At 51.1% G+C, this 23,585-nt stretch overlaps 1 protein-coding gene and 1 long non-coding RNA gene across 41 annotated transcripts in view; one reads left to right on the top strand and one right to left on the bottom strand.

The window, feature by feature from the left end:
• ZNF618 (zinc finger protein 618) overlaps positions 1 to 23,585 on the top strand; it is a 209,949-nt gene that overhangs the window by 115,043 nt on the left and 71,321 nt on the right. For all 40 annotated transcript variants that reach the window (XR_014302338.1, XR_014302339.1, XR_014302340.1 and 37 more), the window contains exon 2: positions 10,878 to 10,921. Coding sequence is in view for 32 of the 40 variants with exons in the window: in XM_082697074.1 (XP_082553200.1) it covers positions 10,878 to 10,921 (44 nt within the window). In the remaining 8 variants the exon portion in view is untranslated. The remainder of the gene's footprint in view (positions 1 to 10,877; positions 10,922 to 23,585) is intronic.
• Positions 8,942 to 10,602, bottom strand: LOC309846346. The gene is made up of 2 exons (XR_014301858.1): positions 10,559 to 10,602; positions 8,942 to 9,167 (listed from the first exon to the last, which is right to left on the bottom strand). It is a non-coding gene; the product is annotated as an uncharacterized lncRNA (long non-coding RNA).

The raw sequence follows: 23,585 nt of genomic DNA on the forward strand, positions 1-23,585 counted from the left end.
ATGGTTTATGGCTGATCTGGTTTTAACTCGCTCCAGGCGGTTTTCCCTGGAGTTTTCTGTAAAATCATAAACCTGGAGAGAGAATTTTTGTGGAATCCAGTCACATGACTCGCTCTTTTGTAAATTGAGAGATTAAGTGTGTGACTGTAAAGAACTGAGACGCGTTTCTTTTTTGGAAAGAAAACAAACAGAGCAGCATTCATGCACGCAGAGGAGCGTGTCCACTCTTAAAGATGGAAAAATCGCTCGCCAAGGTCACCCCGCTGGGCCTTGGCCACAGCGTGGCATAGGGTTTGAGAACATGAACTTGGAATCAGAGTGTTGGGCTTGGAGGCCTGGCCAAGCCTCTTTCCAGATGGTCCCTGCACTCTGCAAGCCTCTGGGACCTGGACTGCAGGACTGGGGACCATTCTTCCCACCCAGGGTGATCGAGGAGATTCACTGGGGCGGTATACCCAGTGCCTGAGCCCAGGGCCGGCATACAGGAGGCACTCAGTAGATGCTGGCTGCTCTGGGGTTGCTGGTATTCTCTCTGTCGGAGGCCCTCAAGCTGGGCGAACCGTACAGGCCAGCACCATGTGTCCCTGAAGGCTCTGCCCAGGCATGTGACTGATGAGCCCATGTCATCTGCACGGCAGCCCGTGAGGTGGCACCAGCATCACTCCCATTTTACAGAGGAAGGAACTGAGGCACTGAGAGGTCAGTGCACTGAGAGGCCAAGGTCCCCATCGCGGGTGGCAGGACTTAACACCCCACCTGAGTTGTGCCGCTCTTGGTGGCTATCACGATTTATTTTGGGGGCCCTAGGGTTTTGACTGCTGGTCCAGCCTCAGCTGATCTCCTGGGACGCTGGCATCAGCCTTTAACTGGTCTTCACGGCTTTGTGTTGCCCCCCTCTAGCAGGCCTTTCGTAGACGCAATTCTGACCTTGTCTCTCCCGTGCCTGAAGTTGGGTGAGAGGTGGAAGGGAACTCCTCATAGTTGCGCTGTTACTCCGTTAGAATTCTTTTAATATAGGGGCGCCTGGGTGGCTCAGTGGGTTGAAGTCTCTGCCTTCGGCTCAGGTCATGATCCCAGCGTCCTGGGATCGAGCCCCACATCGGGCTCTCTGCTCAGCAGGGAGCCTGCTTCCTCCTCTCTCTCTGCTTACTTGTAATCTCTGTCTGTCAAATAAATAAATAAAATCTTTAAAAAAAAAAAAGAATTCTTTTAATATAAAATTAAAAAACAAAAACACCCCAAACCAATAACGTTGCGGGGCCTGGCCCCAGGAACAGCTTCACCATTTTGGATGCAGCCATAAAACCCGTTGTGATCCAGTGCAGGTGGGAGAATAGAATTTATGTACATGAAACACCCTGGAGATGCATGTGTGGTCTCTGGGCTCCAGCCATGCTGGCATCAGGCACCTGGGGACGAGAGCGAGCCTTGGGGTCTGGGTGGCAAGTCCTGCACAGCAGCCTGGGGGAGGGCACCGCTCCTTCTGCCTGAGGTCAGGACGCCACCCTTCTGCTCAGGGCCCCGAATCAGGCCCTGGGTATGGAGGTAGCTTCATCTCTCACTTCTGTGTCTCCCAGGTGCCCAGAGGAGACCAGGTCGTCTGCTCACAGCCTAAGATGAATTTTCCCACAGCTGCCGTTATTTGTCTGTTTGGAAACCTGCCATTTATTGAGTGACTGCTGCATGCCGGCTCTGTCCTGGGTCCTCTTCACAGGCTATCTTGGTGATCTTGGTGCTCCCAGCAGCCCTTCATTCTAGAGCATCTCTTTCCTGGAACATGACGGTGGCCTCCATGCTGGCCTCCCTGCCTCCAGCCTATAGCCAGTGGTGGCTTCAAGAGGTGCACGAACCATCAGGACAGCCCGTGGAGTCTTGGGGTGAAGCTCCAAGTCCTGTGCCTGGTTTGCAGGTGCTCCGTAATCCCCAGCTGTGATGGTATGACAGAGATGGTCATGACCGTGGTGGTGGTGATGATGTCAGCATTAGGGTCCTGCTCCAGTCTGTCCCCCAAAGAGGGAAGGTCCTGCCTGCACCTGCAGTGCCTGGGAAACTGACCGAACGGTGCTGGTTCCATCCCTAGGAAGCCTGATTTATGTCTTGACACTTGATCTCTGACAGCAGGGACTTGGGGAGGGCAGGGGGTTATGGTAACCAAGAGGAATAAAGACACTGGTCATTTCCCTGTGTTTTCCCTTGCAGTTGGAAACTTGGCTAGTTGATGGTATGTCTGGGCCTCCTTGGCCTCTGGGCTCTGATCTGGGGTCAGATCAGAGCCTGGGCCTGTCAGTGGGCTGGTCCCTTCCTCCAGAGGAAAAGGCCTTCAGAGAAGGCTGAGGCCCTGCAGGCTTCAGGGGCCCAGGCTTTGCTGCTGGGCAAGATGGTGCCCTTCTCTTTGCTCCCTGACACTCAGCTCATAGCTTCATTTGCATCTAGACCATGCCTTCCCCTCTGTGGAGCATGAGCTCCATGTGCCCTGTTCTAGCATCCTTCCCTTGGGGAAACTCTTCCTGACCGTACAGCTTCCTTGGATCCTGTTGTCAAGGATGCTTGCGGAGTCTAGGCCTTCCTCTTGAGAGCACAGATCTCAGTTGGTAATTATAAATCGATAGTGTGAAATAATTAAGTAATCACTGCCCGTCTCCCCTACTGTTCTTGCTGCTGTTGTGTTCCTAGTAACAGCTCCGGTGTCCAGCACACAGTAGGCACTTAGCAAGTAGTGTTTGGGTGAATGATAGGAACCATTTTTGAGATGCATGGTACCCCCATGGCCCCTCTCAGAATCACACATCTACTGTGCAAGGTATGAAGACCCGCAGAAATACCCACGTCTGACTCCAGGTCTTCTCCAGCAGCACCCCCTCCTCTGGGACCCCTGAGCTGCCTGCGGCTTTGAGTAACCACGTTTGGGTGGAAAGCAAATATAGAATTAAAAATGAAGCACCAGGGGCGCCTGGGTGGCTCAGTGGGTTAAGCCACTGCCTTTGGCTCAGGTCATGATCTCAGGGTCCTGGGATCGAGTCCCGCATCAGGCTCTCTGCTCCACAGGGAGCCTGCTTCCTCCTCTCTCTCTCTGCCTGCCTCTCTGCCTACTTGTGATCTCTCTCTGTCAAATAAAAAAAAAAAAAAAAAAAAAAAAAAATGAAGCACCACATGCTAGAGACGTATCACCGAAGGTGATCTGAGAAACAAGGTCTAATTAGGGAATTTATAATGTATTTAGTTTCCTGGAAGTGGGATCCTTTTTGTAATGTGCAAAGCTATTGTTTGGCCTTGGCAGAATCACCCTTAATAGGTCTTTTCCAAGAACATCGGTGAACAATAAGCAAGGGTGGCCTGTGCTCGAGTTGGGGCTGGGTGGGTCTGTAGGCCAAGTTCACCTCCATTGTTTGGGACCAGGATTGACTCTGTCTTCTAGGCAGCAAGGGCCAAGCGTGTAGAGGAAATGGCCATTGACTTGGGTGAGAAGATGTGTGAGCCGTGGTCAAGCCACTGACTTCTTTGTGACCTTGGGCAAGCCAGTGGGCCTTTCTGGGTGGTTGGCTGATTTGTGGTCGAGGAGGGATGCGTAAGCTTCAGCATCTCCTTCGCAGCGTTATTGGGAGGATTTGATGTGGTGTGACGATCCATGGAACGTGCTGTCCCAGTGACTTTTATCTTCTCATGCGCCAGAAAGATACAGGTCCTTTTTTCTTGGTGCGGAGGCCGAAGGTTTCTCAAGTCTTACCTCACTCTTACCTGCTGTCACAGCCCAGATCTGGTTTATAGAAGGTCTTGTTGGTCCTACCTTCCAGCATAGTCAGAAGCCACTTCCTCACCCCCTTGGTCCCAACCATGAGTGTGACTTCCTAATTGACCTGCTCCTGCCTACTTCTACCCTTGCCCCCGGTCCATTCTCTGCAGAGCAGCCAGAAAGGACCGCTTTTTAAAAAATTTATTTATTTATTTATTTTAAAATTTATTTATTTATTTAAAAGATTTATTTTATTTATTTGACAGACAGAGATCACAGGTAGGCAGAGAGACAGGCAGAGAGGAAGGGAAGCAGGCTCCCCACTGAACGGAAAGCCCGATGCGGGGCTCGATCCCAGAACCCCGGGATCACGACCTGAGCCGAAGGCAGAGGCTTTAACCCACTGAGCCACCCAGACGCCCCAGGATCTTTTAAAAAATGGAAGTCATATTATGTCGGTGTGCCAAAACCTTCCATTGACTTTTAAGGATACGAGCCAAAGGCCTTCAGTGGCCTCCCTTAACCTCCTCCCTTCTCCTCAGTCCTGAAATGCTTCCTGTTCCTGGAGCACACCAGGCACACACTCGTGCCCTTGGGTCTTTGCACTGACCATTCCCTTCCCCCCAGACACCAACTCCCTTCCCTTCCCTTCCATTGTTTGCCTAACCTGCTCAGATCACCTGGTTAAAATTGCAGCCTGGGGTGCCCTGGCGGCTCAGTGGGTTAAGCCTCTGCCTTTGGCTCATGTCATGATCCCAGTGTCCTAGGATCGAGCCCCACATCGGGTTCTCTGCTCGGTGGGGAGCCTGCTTCCCTTCCTCTCTCTCTGCCTGCCTCTCTGCCTGCTTGTGATTTCTCTCTCTGTCAAATACATAAATAAAATCTTAAAAAAAAAAAAAAAAAAGATTGAAGCCTGTGGTTCCTACCTTGCGCCTGCACTCCGGTCCCCCTTCCCTTTCTGTCTTCCTCTCACAGAACTGATGACTCTCGGGCACAGGATATATTTTACTCATTTATTCTACCTAATGTTGCTCTCTCCCCGAAGTTGAATGTAATCGCTTTGAGGGCAGGAATATAGCCCAACTGCCCAGAACAGTGTCTCGTGTGTAGAAGCAGCTCATGAAATACTTTTGGGATGAGTGAATGGCTTTCCCTAATTTGAGTCTTGTGCCTCAGTGGGATAGAAAGTTCAAGTTCAGTTTTGGGGATCCACTGGCTGTTGGAAAGGAAAGGGGTTTGCAGATGAGGCTCCGGTTGTTTGGGCCTACTTTTCCCATCCTCAGTGAAGAGGAGGAGACAGAGTGACCCTCTGGGCGGAGTCCGCGGCTCTGGAAGGTGCATCCCACAGGTTCAGTGCCTCCTGCAGGCCTTCAGGTGAGTGCCCTTGGCCTCCCTCACTGCTGAGGCTAAGCATCTTCCTACAGGATCAGTTGTACATGGTGGTAATATAAGATGGTATTTTTATATTCAAACATATGTATGTATGACTTGCACAGGCATAGTTTGGAGTAATGTGCATTTGATCCTTGCGAAAATAACATTCGCGTGACTTAAGAAAGAATAGAAGACCTGAAAGGCTTTTGAGCTCGCAGGGAGCTTCTCCTGTGGGTTCACATTCAATCTTTCCTTCCGAGGTTGGAGAGAAGCCAAGAAGCAGTAAATGTTAGGGGTTTGGAACTGTCCCCCAGTGGATTTGAGGCTGTTCATCCAAAGCTGAATACAGTAGGTTTTTCAGGGAATGTTTGTTGAATGAATAAAGGAGTGATTGATTATCTAAGATCAATTGTTCTCTTTAGTAGTTCATAATGCATATAAGGAACTTCGTTATCTGTGTTTCCCGAGAAATAATAATTAATGGAGTCAACCCTGTTTGCTGGAAGATTGGCCGCGTGCAGGCCCCAAGCTGGGTGCTAGAGTCCCAGCCATGTGTGGGGTGTGGTCTTTGTCCAGGAGGAGCACATGGTCTGGGGGCACATACGGGGCACTGTGGTCCCCATCCCATAGAGTTGGTGAAAAGTGCTGGTGTTGGTGGGTTAAGAGTGGTGGGGGGATAGTGAACAGAGACCTGTCAAATCTGGCTGGGGAGCTGGGGGAGTCACTGATGTGTCCCAAAAGGAAGCACTTTTTGCATTGCAGTGGGGGGGGGGGGGCGGAGAAGGCCAGATCCCAAGGATACCTCTAGGGAAATGTGCTTTGCTCCGTCTGTCCTTGACTGGCCAAGGCACCATCTTGGAGATGTTCTCTTCAAGATGGTGGCCCTCCTCCATTCTCTGGGAGCTCAGGGGACCATGCGCACCCACATTCACAGGGGCGCTTTAGCCTCGCTGAGCCTCCGGCTTGGTTCTCTTATCGCAGAAAGGCATTTCATTCTTCGAGATCAGGCAGCCAGGACCCAAGGAGCTGTTTTCCTCCATTGTGCAAGCATGACAAATCATTAATTTTTGATTGATTTGCTTAGAATTATGGGCGCCCCAGCATTCTTTCCGCCGCTGAACAGCTGTATAACAAATGAATATATCAGTGTGCACAAAAGATTGGAGATCTAAGAGAAGCAATTACATTGGCCACCCTCCCCCACCCTCACCCCTTCCCAGGCAGCGAAGGGAGGAAATTTTTACCAGAAATTCCTCAAGTGGCTTAAAAAAAAAAAAAAAAAAAAAGCCTTTTTTATAATTGAATTAAATCTTTATCTCTTCATCTTTTGCAGCAGATTTCCAAACACATACCAGTTCCCCATGTGCTTGGGTTCCATCCATCCAGGAGGGATCTTTAATAATGAAATTTCGACTCGTGAATTAAAACCAAAATGAAAAAAAGAAAAAAGAAAAAGAACCAATTCTACCCCTTTTTTTGCCTTTTTTTTTTTTTTTTTTAAATTTTCTATTTTTTTGGTCGCTGCTATTGCTTTAAGATTTTGGAACCGTACCAGTGCACTAAATGTGACCTCCATAACTTTTAAATTAAGAATTTATGCTGGCTTGAAATTTATGAAATATTTCAGCATGAAAGAAAGCCTTTTTCCCTCAGGAAAATTGAGCAATAAATCACAGCACTGTGGATTTACTGCCCTAGAGCCAGCGAGAGATAGGATTTTTTTTTTTTTTTTTTGCTTCATTCTGAAAAAAAAAAAAAAATGTAATCATATAAGACAGCTTAGCTGCTATCCTCCCACTCTCTAGAATTTTTAATTTCAGCTGTTTCTGCTTGGATTTATTTCCAATATTCCTGCTCGGCTTTTCAATTTCCTCAGTTATTAAATTTTAATTCAGTGCATTAGCATTTAAATTAAAAAAGGGTTTATTTTATCGAAATCGTTGGCCAGCCCCCATCCCGTAGCACACGAATTGCCTGTTTCTGCCATTTGCACAAAATGTGAAATGCAGCTAATGTCCTACAACTTACATTTGCACAAATTCAGAAATAAAATTTCTGGGTTTGGAATAATATTTTCTTTCCAAGAAAATCCTTAATAAGAGAATGGAAAAGAACAACTTAACATTCATTTGGGAGGGAAGAGGAGGGTCGAATGAAACCAAAAATAGCTTTGCCCGGGTCCTACAGAGAAACTGGTGGAGGAGGAATGCATGGGGCTGGCAAAGGGGGACCGATGCCCTTACGGGGAGCTGGGGAAGTGGATGCCTGTCCCCTCCTCCTGCGTGGTAGGCTTGAGGGGGGAGAGTTTTTCATGGGCCCACTGTGCCACGCCCCATTTCACTTGCCATAGTGGGGTTTGGTTAAGGTTGGGTCACTTCCACAGGCAGCAGGAGAGGATCTGATTTAACTCTCGTGCTTCTCGTCTAGTTTTTACCAGCGAGAACCTTGTGTCCGGGGAAAGGAAGGAGCCTGCCCCTCGTGAGACAGGGACACAACCAGGCAGAGCTGTGTCCGTAGGAGCCCATGGTCCAGTGGAAGCCACTGCCGTGTTGCTGTTGCTTAAGCCGTTGCTATGCTGGCCTGTGCTTAGCATAGGCTGTATCACTTTATTTGACTTTGTTTCTGCCAGCCCTTTGCAAGAAGCCTCAGAGCTGTGGGGTCTGGTGGGCACCGGTGAGATGCTTACCTGCTCCTGCAGCCCAGGATTTAGACCAGACCCTAGGACAGGCTGGGGAGAGTCCTGGGGCAGTGCAAGGTCGGCTCCGCCTCTCGCCCATCTGCGGTGCAGTCAGCATAGTCCACACTAGTTACCTCGTTGGTCCCAGAAGATCGGTCCAGGGATCGGCATTATTGCCATTTTGCACGCGGGTAGACCGAGGTCTTGAGCGTGCAGGTGGCTTGCCAAGAACCCCATAGCTAGGAAACGGCAGGACTGTTGGGGGCTCCAGACGCAACACTGTCTGATGCTTTCCCCTGTGCTGTTTGATTTGAGTTCCAGTTGGGAATCGGGTCAGGTTACACTGGGTTGAGGTGAGTTTGTGGTTTAGGTTGAATCATAGGAAATTGCTGGGAAAATGGCCACGTCAGAGGGTCAGCTTCATTCAAGTGGTCAGGAGTTGGGAAGACATGGACAGAGCTGGTCTGGCTTCTCAGTGATCCTTTCAGCTGAAGGTTGATCCCTGCAACTGAAGGTTGGTGCCCTTGGCACTGTGGGCTTCCATAGGGGCAGGGAGGGCCCGAGAGGCTGTCCCTGGTCTTATGGTGGGCCTGGACCCAGCCAGGCCCATGTGCCCTGACCGACGGGAGCTGTGATGGGGACACATGCTGTTGTGGACATCTCTCACTTGAGCCTGTTGTCCGTGCACAGGCCCACCTGTATCAGTTCCCTGGATCCGCTGGGAGCCACCCCACCCCCGGGGCGCATCACAGCTGCCCAGGTGAGGCTCCTCCTACCAGCAGCTCCATTTCTCCCGTGGCTTCTCCTGAGTTTCTGTGCAAGGGTTTCTTTGGACAACGGTTTGAACATTTTTAGCATTTTGTCTTTGTTTCATAAAAATCGGTGGAAAACAAAACTCAGTCTTGCCACTGGTGGCAAGAAGTGCAGAGCATCGCAAACCTAATAAAAAGGAAACATAGGTGGCAGTGCCTAGCTCTGCCAGAGACGGAGCATCTTTTCTTCTCCCCAGCCCCGTGTTCCCTGCCCGCATGCAGTCCACTCTGGGTGAAACTGGGAAGGAAGAGGACCCCCCCCCCAAAAAAAAAAACCAAACCCCGCAACAATATGTGCAAATTGCTAGAAATACGTGCCCAGAGTTGAATGGGAAAGATGAGAGATCATTTGGGATTTTAAAATTTTCTTTAAGCTCTCTGGGGCAGAATCTGCACCCACCCCTTAACCACGTCTGCCTCTTCACGATATGAAGATGAAAACAACGTCGTCCCATTCACTTTCCGTAGAAGTTTTGAGGAATGCAAGATGTCGGAAGGAGGCTGTAATTGATCCTGTTCTTTTGCTCCCAGTGAAATGATATGCAAACCATTTTCCGCTTTCTTGTTTCTGCCACTGAAATAATACACCAGCATCCCATTAATTTTTCCCTCCCAGGCCTCACATTTCTGCCTCCTTATTTGTCCTTCATCTTTGCATTTCCCTCCTGTGGGCAGTGGGGGCTGTGGGTTTACCTCATTTTCCAATTGGCTGTTCTGAATGTTGATGGGAGAGAAAATACTCCAGAGCTTAGGAAGCTGGGTCCTGGAGTGACCCAGACCTGGGCTTGTAGCTGTTGAATGTTGGACGAGTGACTTAAAATTCTTTGACTCTCCTTGCTTCCTTGTGTGTGTTGGGGGACCCCTTCCAAGGGTTGAATAAGGAGCATTAAATGTGCATACACTGGCACCCCAGGGGAGGTTAGGGAGTCCAGATACCCCAGGGAGCCAGGCCAGAGGGCTGGGTATAAGGCAAGAGGGAGCGGTGGGGACTGGCAGCTCTCGCTGACTGTGGTCGCGTGGAACTAAGTGCTGCTTTCCCTCGCTGAAATCTGGCCTTCTTTGGGTGAAATTCTTTTATTTCTCCATATTGACTGTTTGAATTGAAGCCTGCCATCTGGTTTTGCCAGTTTGTAACTTCTCAAAAACCTGCGTCAAAAGGTAGCTGTTGTCGCTATTTTAGATCTGCAATCCTGAAATTCACAAAACTCAAAACCAAAAAGAATTTCATGACTGGTGAGGTGGTCGGACTTGACCTGAAGGGAGAAGAGACATTCTCTCTTCGTTCATCCTCCGTAGGGCCTGATTGCACAAGTTCCACTGTGGAAATACCACCGGGCTCGAATCTGGGGTTGGTGGGGGGCTGCCCAGACCCTGCCGGGGTTGTTGCAAAATACAGAGCACATGTGCTACTTTACCTTTCTAAACTTGGAAGTATTCTGAATTTGGAAACACGTGTGTGCCAGAGTTTGGAACCTGCGTTATTCTGCGATTACTATTATTATAAATGCGTTAACAAAGCCAAAGAAAGTGGCTACAACCCGTGCGTTCTTTCCATGTCCATGGCCTACTTCAGCCTCTGCAGCAGAGGTCCTCCCAGCACTGGCCTGGGCAGGGAGGTCAGGAACCCCAGATGCTTGTCATTCTGTCCTCCTGAGACTTCAGGCAGCTCCCTCCTGGCCCCAGGCCTCAGTCTCTCCATCTGATCCAGAATTGTATGATTTCTGAAATTTTCATTGGGTCAGCCACATCTCCTCATCCCCCTCCCCAACCCCAAGTGAAAGAGATTAAGAACCGGCACTCTCTTGTCTCTCCCTGCTAGTAGGGTTGGGGGAACAGAATATTTTAACATAATAGGATTTTCCCCCTCTGGTTGGTAGGAATAAATCTGCGGCTACTGTTTTATTGGAAATCCCAGATGAAAATAAAAATGGTGCAATTCAATCTCAGATTTAGCTGGTTACTTACTTTTCACTGAGTCCCCAGGGCCCTGTGGTTGCTGGGTTTGTGTTGGCAATGGGTGCTCTGCTAGATTTAAAGGGCCAAGCAAATTCCGGGGGCAGGGCCTGGGGGGGCGTGTGGTGTGAGGGGGTGGGGGTGTCCTGACTCCCTCTTACCACTAGGGGCAGATTTTCCCAGCCTGCAAGAATGGAACTGGGCTTGGACCAGCTCTCCCCTTGGATCAGTCTGAAGACTGGTGTTGAGGGGGAGCTTGGTAAGGTGGCAGTGGGTGCAATCTGGGCTCCCCTCCCTTGGCTGATAGAGGTGTTTTGGGTTTCTTTTGCAGGCTGACGGAGCCAGTGCAGCCGGAAGGAAAAGCACCGCAAGCAGGTACACTCTCTTTCTCTTGCCTCCGGTGGTACCCCTCCCTCTCCGCATTTCCCAACCAACAGCCACCTCTCTCTGGTCCTTGCCTTCCCTGGAAGGAGATGGGGGATCCAGGCCAGCTCCCTTGGCTGAGAAGTACACATACCTCCCCAGAGGATGTGTGGTGACAGGCAGCACTTTCCAGCCCTCCTGTTACCCTCGCTGAGCACCCATGATGCACCAAGGATGACTAGATCCCGGATAGGCCTTTGGGCACTCAGGCTGGCAGTAAATTAGAGGACAAGCAGAAGAGTGGGCAGAAGGACTGGGCTTGAATCCCATCTCGCCTGCTCTGTTGTGAACTCCTGAGCCGCCCGACCTATCCTGGTCTGGAATTCATTGGCCCAGCTTGGGTCCTGTGCTCGTCTGCCTGAACCAGTCACCCCCCAGCAAGGGGAGGGGATACTCTGCTGAGCCACATGGGGGCTGTGTCCTCACCCTGGGAACTGGCAGGAGATGGGCGGGGGGTAGCCTCTAAAGGAAAGCTGGGCTGTCATTACCAAAGAAGGCAGGAAGAACTCTGGACAGGGCTGCAGAGTGGCTGTCCGCCCCTGGTGGGTGGCACAGGCACTCCGTAAATGTGAGCGCTGATCCCACCACTGTCGCTCAGCGAGGGCAGAGCACGAGCAGCAAGACCACCTTTACTGGGGGCATCAGAGGCAATAGGAAGGCAAAGGACAGACCAGAGAGGGCGCTCCAGGCCACGCACATGAGATCTGGAACTCTGGAACAGGCTCTGGGATTACTTACTGGAGTTGGGGTTAGAGCACGGAGGCCAGGCAGGGGAATTCCCCCTGTAGCCCATGAATACTAGTTCTTCAGAATGTTGAGAGATTTTGGTGGAAAAAAGGTTTGTGGCCAAGCAAGTTTGAAGGACAGTAGGTTAAACAAAGTCAACAGATTTCTTTGCAGAGGGACTTCTTAGTATTTCATGGACTGACGTGAATGCTTGAGGGCATCCGAGATGAGAATGCCGTGTTTCTCAAACTTTCTTAACCAAGGAACCCTCTTACTGAAGTTCAGCTGCAGAGCAAGTGTTCCTTGGAACGTGCTTTGGGAAACCACAGGGAGCCATTGGTCTTTGAGAAAGAATAACCTGTTTGGCTGTGTGTTTTGGGAAGATCACCCGGGAACCCTTTGCAGGATGGATTGGGGGCGCACAGCGTGGAGGCAGAGATACCCGGCTGGAGGTCATCGAAACCCACCCCACCCAGCACAGCCTGCTCCCTCTACCTCCTCGTGCATCAGTCTCCCCCTTGCTCAGTCTGTCTTAGCCACCGTGACCTTCTGTGTACGTAACACTCTAAACCAGGGGTCGAGCAGCTTTACCTGTGAAGGGCTAGATAGTAAATATTTTGTGCTTTGAAGGCCGTAGGTCTCTGTGATGACCTCTGCACCCCCCGTGTGTGTGAAAGAACACAGATAAGACATAGATACACAATCTGGGGTTTGCCAGCCCCTGCCCTCAGCTGACATTGCCTGAGAACGTTTGCAGCTGCTGTTCCCTTTACCTGGAATGTTCTTTCTCTGATCTTCCTTCTTGACTCCATCCTGGCCTCCGAGAAACCTTCCCGGCGCCTCTCCTTGAAGGGCCTATGGCCTGTGTCCCTCCTGGGTTCTTCATGCTCGCTCTTCATGCCACATGTTTGTATCATTTTTGCTGCCTCTCCCCTTAGGGTGTCACGTCCATGGGCAGAAACCTCTAGCAGTGCTCAGAGTTAATGGGATGGCTACCTGAATGAGGTGGAAGAAGTGGGGGTGATATAGGGCTGGGAGGCAGTCTGGGAAGGAGGGGTGGGCTGCCAAGTTGGGACCTGTGAATGCTGGCAGGGATGCATGGGACGAGCAGTTGCCCAGTGCCTGTGTCTCTCTCCTGGGTCCCTGGTTGTGGAGTTTTGTGTGAAGAGCAGTGCATGAGGCTGTGGTCTATGGGGGCAGTGGGAGTCTCTAGCCTAGGAGCGAGTGCAAGTGTTTTCTGGGTTGGAATGTCCGGACTAGATGGGCCCTTGGGGTTTGTCTAGTCCCACCCTCTTACTGGACACGTGGGGGAGGGATGGCCCTGTTCAGGGTCACATGTCAGGCCTCAAACCTGCCCAAGCAGGGTACTTTCTTTACTCACCAGTGCTGTGCTTGAGTGAGGGTCTGGCTAGCTTCTCCCACTGCGCCCTCCGTGTTCACTGGGCCCCTGCTGCAGTGGATTTAAAGCTGAATAGTCAGTCATTCAGCAGGTACTTGAGTGTCTAGAGAAGTGGACAGAGACAAACCTCCATCTGTTTCTCATGACTTTTCATGCACCTTGTCCTTAACTTTCTATTGTAGAATTTCTCCCACAGCAGGTGGGAAGACAGCAGGCAGGTTCCTCCATAGCGGTAGTAGCTGCCCGAAGTTCTGAACTGAGTCTTACCAGGAACAGGCTACAGTCAGAGTGAGAAGAGTGCAGGGATAGATTAGCGATGCCTGCCCTGGTCAGAGGAGGGGGAACATGGCACATGTGCCATCTCTTTGTCCCACCTGACTACTCAAGCTTGCACACACTCAGTGATGGAGCCCTGTGTTCTTGCCACAATGCCAGCCCAAATCTTAGGGTTGTGTGTGACTTGAGACGTAAAGAAGAAATTTCTAATAATAATAATAACTACTACTGTTCAGTCAGCACTTACATGTCAGTAAGTAAGAGCTAAGTGATTTAGTTCATTGTTAACTTATGCAGTCTTTCTAACAGCCCTGTGAAGGAGGTACTCTTATTAGTCCCGCTTTACAGATGAGGAAGCTGAGGCACAGAGACGTGTATGTACGGGCCTCAGGCTCCCCAGTGGGAAGTGTGTGATGGAGCCCGGATGCCTACCCAGGTCTGATTTCTCTGGTGCCTGTGCTTAACAACTGCGCCCTCCCCCTTCTCGGGATGAAGTGGTCAGTTAAGATGTTAGAAGAGTCTGTTAGGGACCCGGGGCTGTGCCATGGCCCAGGGACTTGTGAGGAAGGCAGGGACTTCGAAGGAGCGCCACGAGTGAGTTTGTATTGATTGTATAATTAAAGGTCATAGAGCATCTTTGAGAAACCAAAACAGTGTTATTGTATTGTGACCCAGCACCCAGTTCGAAAAGCGAATTACCCATCACACGTCAGGAGAACTTGAATGCGGGCCTAACCTGAGGCCGGTTGTGAATTTGATCGTGGCCTGGCCAGGTGGGATTTAGACATGCTGGCATTCTAGCATGTTAGGCGTATTTAGTCCCCGTTTTAGATGGAGAAACACAAGGGTGAGGCTCCCTGAGGTCAGTGTGAGGCTGTGTCAACTGAGCCCTGGCTGGGAATGACCTTGAAGGACCCCTGGTCCTCTGACATGGGCGTCCATTCCTGGCTGTGCCATGGCCCCCTCGGCTGTTGCGCCGGGCTCTGCTTTCTTCCCAGCGCCTGTCTTTTGGCCCAGAACACCTAATTTTGGTACTTCTCCAGAGGGCCTCTGGCTGAGCCCCAAAACCAACAGCATGGACTGCTAAGGAATTCATGTTAAATTGAGGGGGACCAGGAGTGGTGGTGATTCTGATCCTACAAAACAACCAAATGTGGTTTGGTTTACTTCTCTGTAACCCAGCCGAGGTCTGTTTTACAGGACCAGTGATCCCAGCACTCGAGGTTAATGCTGACTTGGTGCGCAGGTTGCAAATCACGGAGCACAACAGCAGCCAAGCCCCACTTAGGCTAAGAGGCGTGGGGGCTGTGGGGCTTAACTGGGGAATGTTTTAAGAAAGTGCAGTCTTTATGATCAAGAAAATGTAGCTATAGGCTTGTGGTAATGAAGAATTCTGCCCTTTTTTTGGGGGGGGGGTGGTCCACTGAAGGCTGTCAGAATTGATAGGGCTCTGGAGATAATCTGGAGTAACCGGCTCATTTTGGAGATAAAGAAACCAGGGATAGAAGAGGTTAAGGGATTCATTTGGTGGTTGTGTGGACCAGTTGCCTAACTAGCAATCAGGATCTAGTATACAGATTGGGGGTGCGGTGCGGGAAGTGATAAGACCAAAACTCACTGGTTCATTCTACAAATCTGACCTGGGCGCTGGAAATACAACAGTGAATAAAACAGAAATCTGGAGAGGCTCATATTCTAGCAAGAGTGAAGGAGACGTAATCAATACATAAAATGGATGGTATGTCATAAGATAAACAATGCTGTGAGGTGGGTGGAGGGGAAGGGAGGGTGGGGGATTGGGAGTGACAGAAGGAGTTAGTGCATCACCAGAAGGTGACATTTGAACATGGGTCTGAAGGAAAGGAGGGACTGAGCTGAGCAGTCATTTGGGACAACCACATCTAGGCAGAAAGAACAACAGGTGCAAAGGCCCTGGGGCAGGAGTGTGTACATTGTGTTGGAGCTACAGTAAGGAGGCTGACGTGACTGACAGAGCTTTGGAGGCTATCCTCAAGACCTTGACCTTTACCCTGCATGAGATAGGGGGATCCCCTGGGGATTTTGAGCAGAGGTGGGCATGGTACAATTTGGTTTTAAAAGGATCATACCACTTGCCAGGAGGTGAATAAACTGTGCAAGGGGCAGGATTGAAGAGGTGTTGCCAAGGGTTCAGGACAAGTAGGACGTTAGAAGTTTGGCTCGGAAGTGAGTTTTTGAAAGGCTGTTATCTCCTCAGGTCTGAGGAATCTGATTCAGCAAAGCATTGTGTCCATCCAAAAAATGTATGCTTCTCCATGGCTCGTCTCCCAGATTTCTCCCTTGCCTTTTCTCTAGCCTCACTAAAGGCCAAATAGCTCATTAGCACTGTGTTGAGGAGCCCAGACTGCCTAGGTTCAGGTCCTGGGGCTACCCACTACCTGGTTGTATGACATTGGGCTACTTACCCGACCTCAATGTCCTCATCTGTAAAATGGGTATGATATTAGACCTTCTCTCATAATGTTGTCAGTGAGGATTAAGTATAATAATAGTAATATTCACAGTGCCTGGCCCATAGTAGGCATTCAAAAAATGTTTATTTTTATCATCACCAGGCTGGATTCCCTTCCAGGAGGAGGTAGAAGTGGGATGGCAGTTGAGTTCTTCTTGAGTCTGGAGACTGTAGAAAGGACTGGAGTCAGGGACGAGGGTCGGGGTGGAGGGCTGACCACAATCTAGTTCCTATGTTATGCAGGATCATGCATAGATCCCCCTTGGGCCCCACAATGGCCCTTGGAAGTTGTGATACTACCCCTCTTCCCCAGAGGGAATCAAGCAATAGGCTTGTCCAAGGTCACGCGCGTAGTAAAATAGCTTTGGGCCTAGCCGAGTCTTGTCCTTGAAGCTAAGATTTTTCATGGGTGGACTCTTAATCTGATCACCGCGTGTGTGCAGCTACAGAATTATTATTATTATTATTATTTTTTAAAGATTTTATTTATTTATTTGTCAGGCATAGAGGGAGAGCGAGCGAGTGAGCACAGGCAGACAGAGAGGCAGGCAGAGGCAGAGGGAGAAGCAGGCTCCCTGCCGAGCAAGGAGCCCGATGCGGGACTCGATCCCAGGACACTGGGATCATGACCTGAGCCGAAGGCAGCTGCTTAACCCACTGAGCCACCCAGGCGTCCCCAGAATTATTTTTTTAAAGAACATCTTCTTGTTTAGAATTTTAGTTTTCAGCAGTAAAAATAAAAGTAGCCCTAAACAAATTAATTTGATTTGCACAAAAGCTGGCAGTAGCAGTAGGCCCAATGGTAGTCAGTGACCAGTACGGTAGCAGCACAGAGTTATTTAAGAATTCTGGGTATAGGGCGCCTGGGTGGCTCAGTGGGTTGAGCCGCTACCTTCGGCTCGGGTCATGATCTCAGGGTCCTGGGATCGAGTCCCGCATCGGGCTCTCTGCTCAGCGGGGAGCCTGCTTCCTCCTCTCTCTCTGCCTGCCTCTCTGCCTACTTGTGATCTCTCTCTGTCGAATAAATAAAAATAAAATCTTAAAAAAAAAAAAAAGAATTCTGGGTATATTCTAGCCAGGGCACATCTTTATCTTGACTCTAGGTATATGTTGCTGTTACTAGAGCTCGGATGTGATTTCCAGAAATGTGAATTCTCAGCTTATCGAACTTTGGGGCAAAGTTGGGCCACAAAGATCATAAATCGCAGGCTGACTCTGGGGTTCATATACTCATCCCCTGTGGGGGCCAGTGCTTTTTTGGTGGGCAGAGTTTCCTTTCTGCTTGATCTATTACTGTTAGACCTAGATTCTGCAGATAGGGCGGATTCTTGAAAATTCAGGCACATCCTTAGGTTTGCCCTGCGGAGACAGCCGCAGAAATGCAAACTGATGTACATCAAAACTGGTGAATCATTTTTGCCCAATAGCACTGTGGCTCTCAAGCTTGGGGCAGTCCAGTGGAGGGAAGTGACCGGTCCCTAGGAAACCTCCTTTCAGTGCACACTCCTAGCAGGAGTCTCCCTTCTGTGTTCTGGAGCAGATTGAGAATGTTGTTGGGTCCTTGTTCTTAACCACTCGGTGTCTGGAAGTCTTGGCTTCTTGTCCTGAGGAAGCACAGCGTTGATGATGGTGACGAGTGTGACCTGGCCTGGCTGCTTCTGGAGGCCGTTGATGCCAGAGGCCCTTCATCTGAGAAAACAACTCGGGAAATTTCCACAGCTTCCCCCTCTGTCTGGCTCCACACGTGAAAGAGATCCTTCTCTCCTGGCTTATATGCTTTCTCCAGCTTTCCACGCAAAGCCTGGTGTTTCAGAACCTCCGTAGGCTCCAGACCTACCTTCCTGATCACTCCCTTCTGCCCATCCTGCGGTGAACTTAGCTGCAGCGTGTGTCCTCATCCCCCTCCTGTCACTGCTGGTGTAGGAGGGTGGCCATGCCCCCCATGTCTTCTGTTTTCAGGGGACCCTAAAATTGCCCCGCTGCATTCATTTATGAGTACTCCATCCGTGGCCCGAGAGCTGATGTTTTTGATAGTTTGACCAGACTTTCTACATTTTTGTCTGGCGAATGCTTGGTAAGGACAGGAGAAAAGAACTTAACACTGACGGAGCCTCTCTGTGTGTGGGGGGCCAGGCTGGCTGCCTTCCTTACGTGTATCTCTGCCCTCGAATCTCTTAAGCGGCCCTGAGTGGATCGTGTTAACTTCTCGGGGTTACGTGTGAGGAGGAAGGGGTGTAGGTGGTTTAGGAAGCTTGGCAGAGCCCAGCCCTCAGCACCTCGGGAAGACCTGGACCAGGTCAGGGACACGTTGGCAGGCCGGCAGCTGGGGAGCTCCGGGCCTTTGTGGTCAGTGTGGGCAGGATGGTGGGAGCGCCGTGGTCTTCTCGGGAAGTTCTTTATCTTTCATTCCAAGGAGACAGTGGTCAGAGGTGCTGGGCGTCAGAGAGGGGACTGGAGGGGATAGTAGCAAAGTCACAGCCTCAGTGGGAAATCGCATTAGTGGCAGAAGGAGAATCTTTCTTCATCATCCAGCATGAGGACTAGCTTGGGGGCTGCCTCAGTCTCCCCTGGTTGACTTGGCTGCACCCTGGGATCTGCATGGGAGCCTGTGGCTGGCCCAGAGGATCTGTGCAAGACGACAGGCAGGAACCCCTCGGGGGCCTCCCCTTCCCTACCTTACCTGGTGAGAGAGTTCTGTCCTGGTGAGAAAACGGGAGTCTGCAGCTTTGCCACCATGGGGTGAGGGGAACCCCTCAACAGGGTGAGTGTTGAAAGGACCATGCGCCTTGCTGATGGGTTCAGACTGCCCCACTGCTACCCACCTTTCCAGCGAAGGTGGCGTGTTCCTTAACATGCTGTTCATGGTAATTCTTTCTAACGGCCCAGGCCAGCCTTCCTTGTGCCTTGATTCTCTTAAGAGAAGTTCCCAGCTTTACCTGGAGGGCCCTGTCCTGCCACATGTCGGAGTTTGTGACTTGACAGCATTGCTCAAGACTCCTGCCTTTTCTCTTTTCGGTTTAAATTAACCAGGGAATTCAGTCTTAATATTTAAATCTTCACGCTGCCTTTCTGAACTAGTATTACCCAGCGTCGTGGCTGACTGAAAATATACACTAAGGAAAATTAAGTGCCTGGGAATTATCTCAAACTAATGATATATTTATGCATTGTAGGTTATTTTGAATTTCTAGACTGTTAAGAGTTGTTTAATAGGTTAATAGTTGTAATCTATTAATCTCATCTTTTCTCCTTGACTATTTATTAAAATATATCAGGGATACATGACAAATGGAAGTGCAGATAATTCTGAGGGTTACGAAGGCATGGGTGATGGTGTGAAGATTTGAAACACGGGCGGAATAGTAAATACAGACAGACGCAGGCCTCGTTACTGGGGTTTGTGGAAAGTGGGGTTTCGCTGTAGGTTCTCTCTCTCTCCTGGTCCTTCCAGGCTGGTGGAAACCACAGCCTTTATTCCTGTTACGGTTCCTGTCCTTGTCACCAAAAACAGGAGACTGTGTGTCCTACTGCACATGGCAGCCAATTTGGAACGCGTCAAGGGGACTTAGAGGTCGACAGGGAACATAAAGCCCAGGCACTTCCTCCGTAGCAGACGTGGAACCCTTCATGCCGTAGTTCTATTACATTTCTCTGTTACTGTGTTAAGTATCTGGCATGTGCCCCGTTCCGTCAGGATGCTGAGGATACAGGAAGAGACGAGGGGGTATGCTCCCCACCTCTTGGGAGTTTCTGGTTGATAAGCCAGACTTTGTTCATTCAACAAGTGCTGTGTTTTTGTTTCTTTAATCATCTCTCCTTTTGAGAAGGGAAAACGAATCATCCGCACGACTAAAAGCCCAGGGGATGGAGTCAGGCAGATCTGGGTGCATCCCGTTCTGTCCGTGGAAAGCTGTGTGACCCTGAAAAAGTCACTCGGTGTCTCTGATCCTCAGTTTTCTAATGAGCATCTATCAGGCATTGGGAACAGGGGCGGTGCCTGGACTTGGGGTGAAGCACTGTGCCCGCAGCCTGTCCCAGCCACTCAGAGCCCCTCAGACTAGCCGCCCTTGTCCTCCTCCCCTCGTGACAGCATCCTTGCCACAGTCACCTCCACCTTCACGCTGACATGTCTGTGTCATTCAGCAGACGTTAGCTGCTGTCCGCTAGGGGCCAGGCACAGGGATACACGGATATTGGATAGAGCCTTCACGGCTGAAGGGCTCTCAGCCACGTGGAATCAGAGGGCAGATTCGCAGCCGGAGCCTGTTAGAGGCACAGGGGGGCTTTCCCAGTAACCGTGGGGACGAGGCCGCAGGCTCCGGGTGGATGTCAGAGACAGCAGCTGCCCTGGGAGCTCAACATCCTGTCCCATCTGCATGCTTGAGAGTTGGTGCCCCCTTGCAGGACAGATCATCACTGTGCACCTGCACCTTCCATATCTTTACGTGTCAGTAATATCTCAGCAGAGCGGGAGAAGAAAAAGACTTGGGATCAGAGCATCGTCCGGCTGCCCTCTTTTAGCATTTCAGGAGGGAGGACGGAAGAGTGCATTACACTTGAGAAAGTTCCTGCCGGAGAGGAGTAGGATAAGAACGCAGCCCTTGTGGAATAAGCTTCTCTGTTCAGAATGGGGCTCCGATTGAACATCTCCGGGCCGTGTGGTTGCCCAGGGCCCGGGGGTGGACCGCGCCGACTTCGGTTCTGAACGTTAACTGACGCGGTTAAACCATCGATGTTCTTTGTGAGTCGGGTGGAGGGCGAGGGAGAGACACCCTGAAGGCCATGCTCATTCCACCCTTTCCAAAACTCACTGCGTGGCTCCTTCAGGGAATAGGCACCTGCTGATGGCTTCTCCTGTGCCAGGTGCAGCTGTCCGCACTGGGAGGTGACAGGGGACGGACAAGAGAGAGTCCTTGTCCTCCTGGAGCTCACGTTCCAGCCGGGGAGACAGACGGCAAAGGGGACAAGAGGTGATGGGTGGGTGAGTGCGGGATGAGTAGTGAACAGAACGGGTCAAGTGGGGAGACGGGGTGGGGAAGACTGGGGTGAGCTGTGTGCAGGTGTAGATCAAGCAGCTAGGATGTCTCCGCTGGCCCGGGGATGTTTGCATGAGCACTAACCATGGGGGCAGCTGGGAAGGGCAGAGAAAGAGCAGGGGCAGAGGCCCCAGGCCCCTGTGCTCAGGGCACACCAGGGAGACTGGTGTGGCCTGCAAGGGGCTGTGTTGGTGAAGGCAGTGGGCTCCTGGGGCATGTCCCGGGGAGCTCTGGGGGTCAGGACTCTGCTCTGGTGAGGTCTGGGACCATAATGGGTTTTGAGGCTCAGGGGTGACATGACCTGGCTTGCTTTAACTAGGTCCCTCGGGCTGCCGTGTTTGAATGTTGACTTTGGGGTGTCAGGCAGGGGTAGATGCAGGAGACTGGCTGTGTAGTTGACGACGAGACGGGAGGCTGGGGAGGGCAGCGGGGACCGGGGGTTGCTAAGGGGTCGTCAGGTTCTGGACACATGTTGCAGGTGGAGGTGGCAGGATTTTCTAGTGGACTCATTATCATTAGTACGGAGTGAGGGAGAGGGAAGACAGGTTGGTTTTAGAGTCTGGGCCCGAAAAGCTGGAGGGTTGGAATTGCTCCTAACTGAAATCGAGAAGTGTGTGGTTGTTTGATTGTGGTATCGTGGATTGCAGGGTATAGCCGAAGGAGCACTGGGATGGGAGTCAGGATTGTCTGGACTTGGGGGAGGGGGTATAGCAGTAGCTCATTTGTCGCCTGTTAAATATGGGTGCTTCTCGGGCATCCAGGGGGAGGTGTCCAGTCGGCAGTTATGTATGTAGGTCTGGAGTTGGGGGGCAGATCCAAGCTGGAGACGGAATTTGGGATTCATCATCACATTGTTAATATTTAAAAGCCCAAGTCTGGATGAGATCACTTAGGGAGTGAGTGTGGATAAAGATAGGTTCTAGAACGGATCCTTGGGGCATGTCAGGGTATGAGGGTGAAGAATTGGCGAAGAGGAATCAGCAGGGGACAGAGAAGGGTAGGAGGTAGGAGGCCCCCCAGCTGAGCACAGAGCCAAAGGGCACACAGAGTTTGACGGGGGAGAAGGAGGTTCATCCGAGGCTGCCGACAGAGGACGAGGTGGCCGAGGACGAGAAGGGACCATTGGCTCTAGGAGCATGGAGGTCATGGGAGGCCTTGGGAAGAGCAGCTCTGGTGCAATGGGGGAGGCAGAAACCTCACTGGACTTGGAAGCCTTGCCAAGAAGGGGCCTGCTGACACCTGTGAGTAGCGAAGAGTCATTTGCAGCTCTTAGGTCATCAGGAGTGGGCACATGGGTAGCCTTGGTGGACTGGGTCAGTGGTCAGCCTCCGCAGCGGGGTCCACGCAGCCCCGGAAGTCATGGCTTAGGTGTGCCTTAGTTCCATTAACAACCTGTACATCTGTGCATTTGTGGAGAGTGTATTTAAGCTCAGCTTGAGGCTCCTTTACCCTCATTCCTAATGAGCAGAGTCTTTTAATGAAGTTTTATTCTAGTGGGAGTTAACGAGTCATTATTTACACACTGCGATTAGAGCTTTTGCACCCACCCTTCTCATTGTTTCAGGGGGCCGAAGTACTGGGGTGAGTGAGCGGAGCCTTCGCAGGTGGTGGGGTGGTCCTCAGGCCGAGCCTTGGGACACAGATGGGGGCACTGGTCCCAAGCCTGTGCAAGAAGGGGCACACACCCTGCTCGGGGAGGTCTGGCTTCTGTCACAGCCTTAGACTCCAGTGCACTCATCATGCGAATGGGGAAACTGAGTCAGGCAAAAACAAGGTGGCGTCCAGCGTGTGGAGAACCTGCATAACTACTGTGAGTTGGTAGAGCTTCAATGATGGAGAATTACACCCAGAATAGAGTTGTCTGGCTCCTGGCCACATGGCATCCCCTGCCTTCTCCACCGTGGCCAAAGTGACATTTGTCTTTGGGCCCCAAGTCCACTGGCAGCGTTATTTTGGTTGTACTGTCTTAGGCTGTCTGGCTTCGTGGGAATGGCACTAGGATGGCAGTCAGAAAAATTGTTCTTGGTCTCTGGAAGTTGTGTGACCTTGGGCATGCCCTTCATTCCCAGTGTGGACTGAGGTCCTGCTGTGCCCCAGGCCTGGTGCTCGGCCTGGGGCATGGACGTGAACCAAATAGGCTCGGGCCCTGTGCTGGGCTTCGGTTTCTGCATCTGGCTCCAGGGCTCTCGTGAATGCCTCTCTGGGGAGGGTCGAAACACTTGAAGAGGGCCCCTGGTGGCTCAGTGGGTTAAAGCCTCTGCCTTCGGCTCAGGTCATGATCCCAGGGTCCTGGGATCGAGTCCCGTGTCGGGCTCTCTGCTCAGCAGGGAGCCTGCTTCCTCCTCTCTCTCCTCTCTCTCTCTTTCTCTCTGCCTGCCTCTCTGCCTACTTGTGATCTCTGTCTGTCAAATAAATAAATTAAATCTTTAAAAAAAAAAAAAAAGAAACACTTGAAGAACCATCTGGTAAAACCCAGAAGAAGAGATTTGCTTCTGAAACTTTCCCAGGCAGGCTGTGCAGGCACATCGGAGGGGCCACATGCAGCACTGGGAGTGAGTAAGAAGGAGGCACAAGAAAACAGAGGGGAGCGGCTTGCAGACTTCACCACGGTGGAGCTGGTTCTCCAGGGCTAGTCTGACACCGCCTAGTAGTGTCCAGTGGCTGCTGTAACAGTTTGCCATAAACCAG

This window comes from Mustela nivalis, assembly GCF_964662115.1.
Source record: "Mustela nivalis genome assembly, chromosome: 13".
NCBI lineage: Eukaryota > Metazoa > Chordata > Mammalia > Carnivora > Mustelidae > Mustela > Mustela nivalis.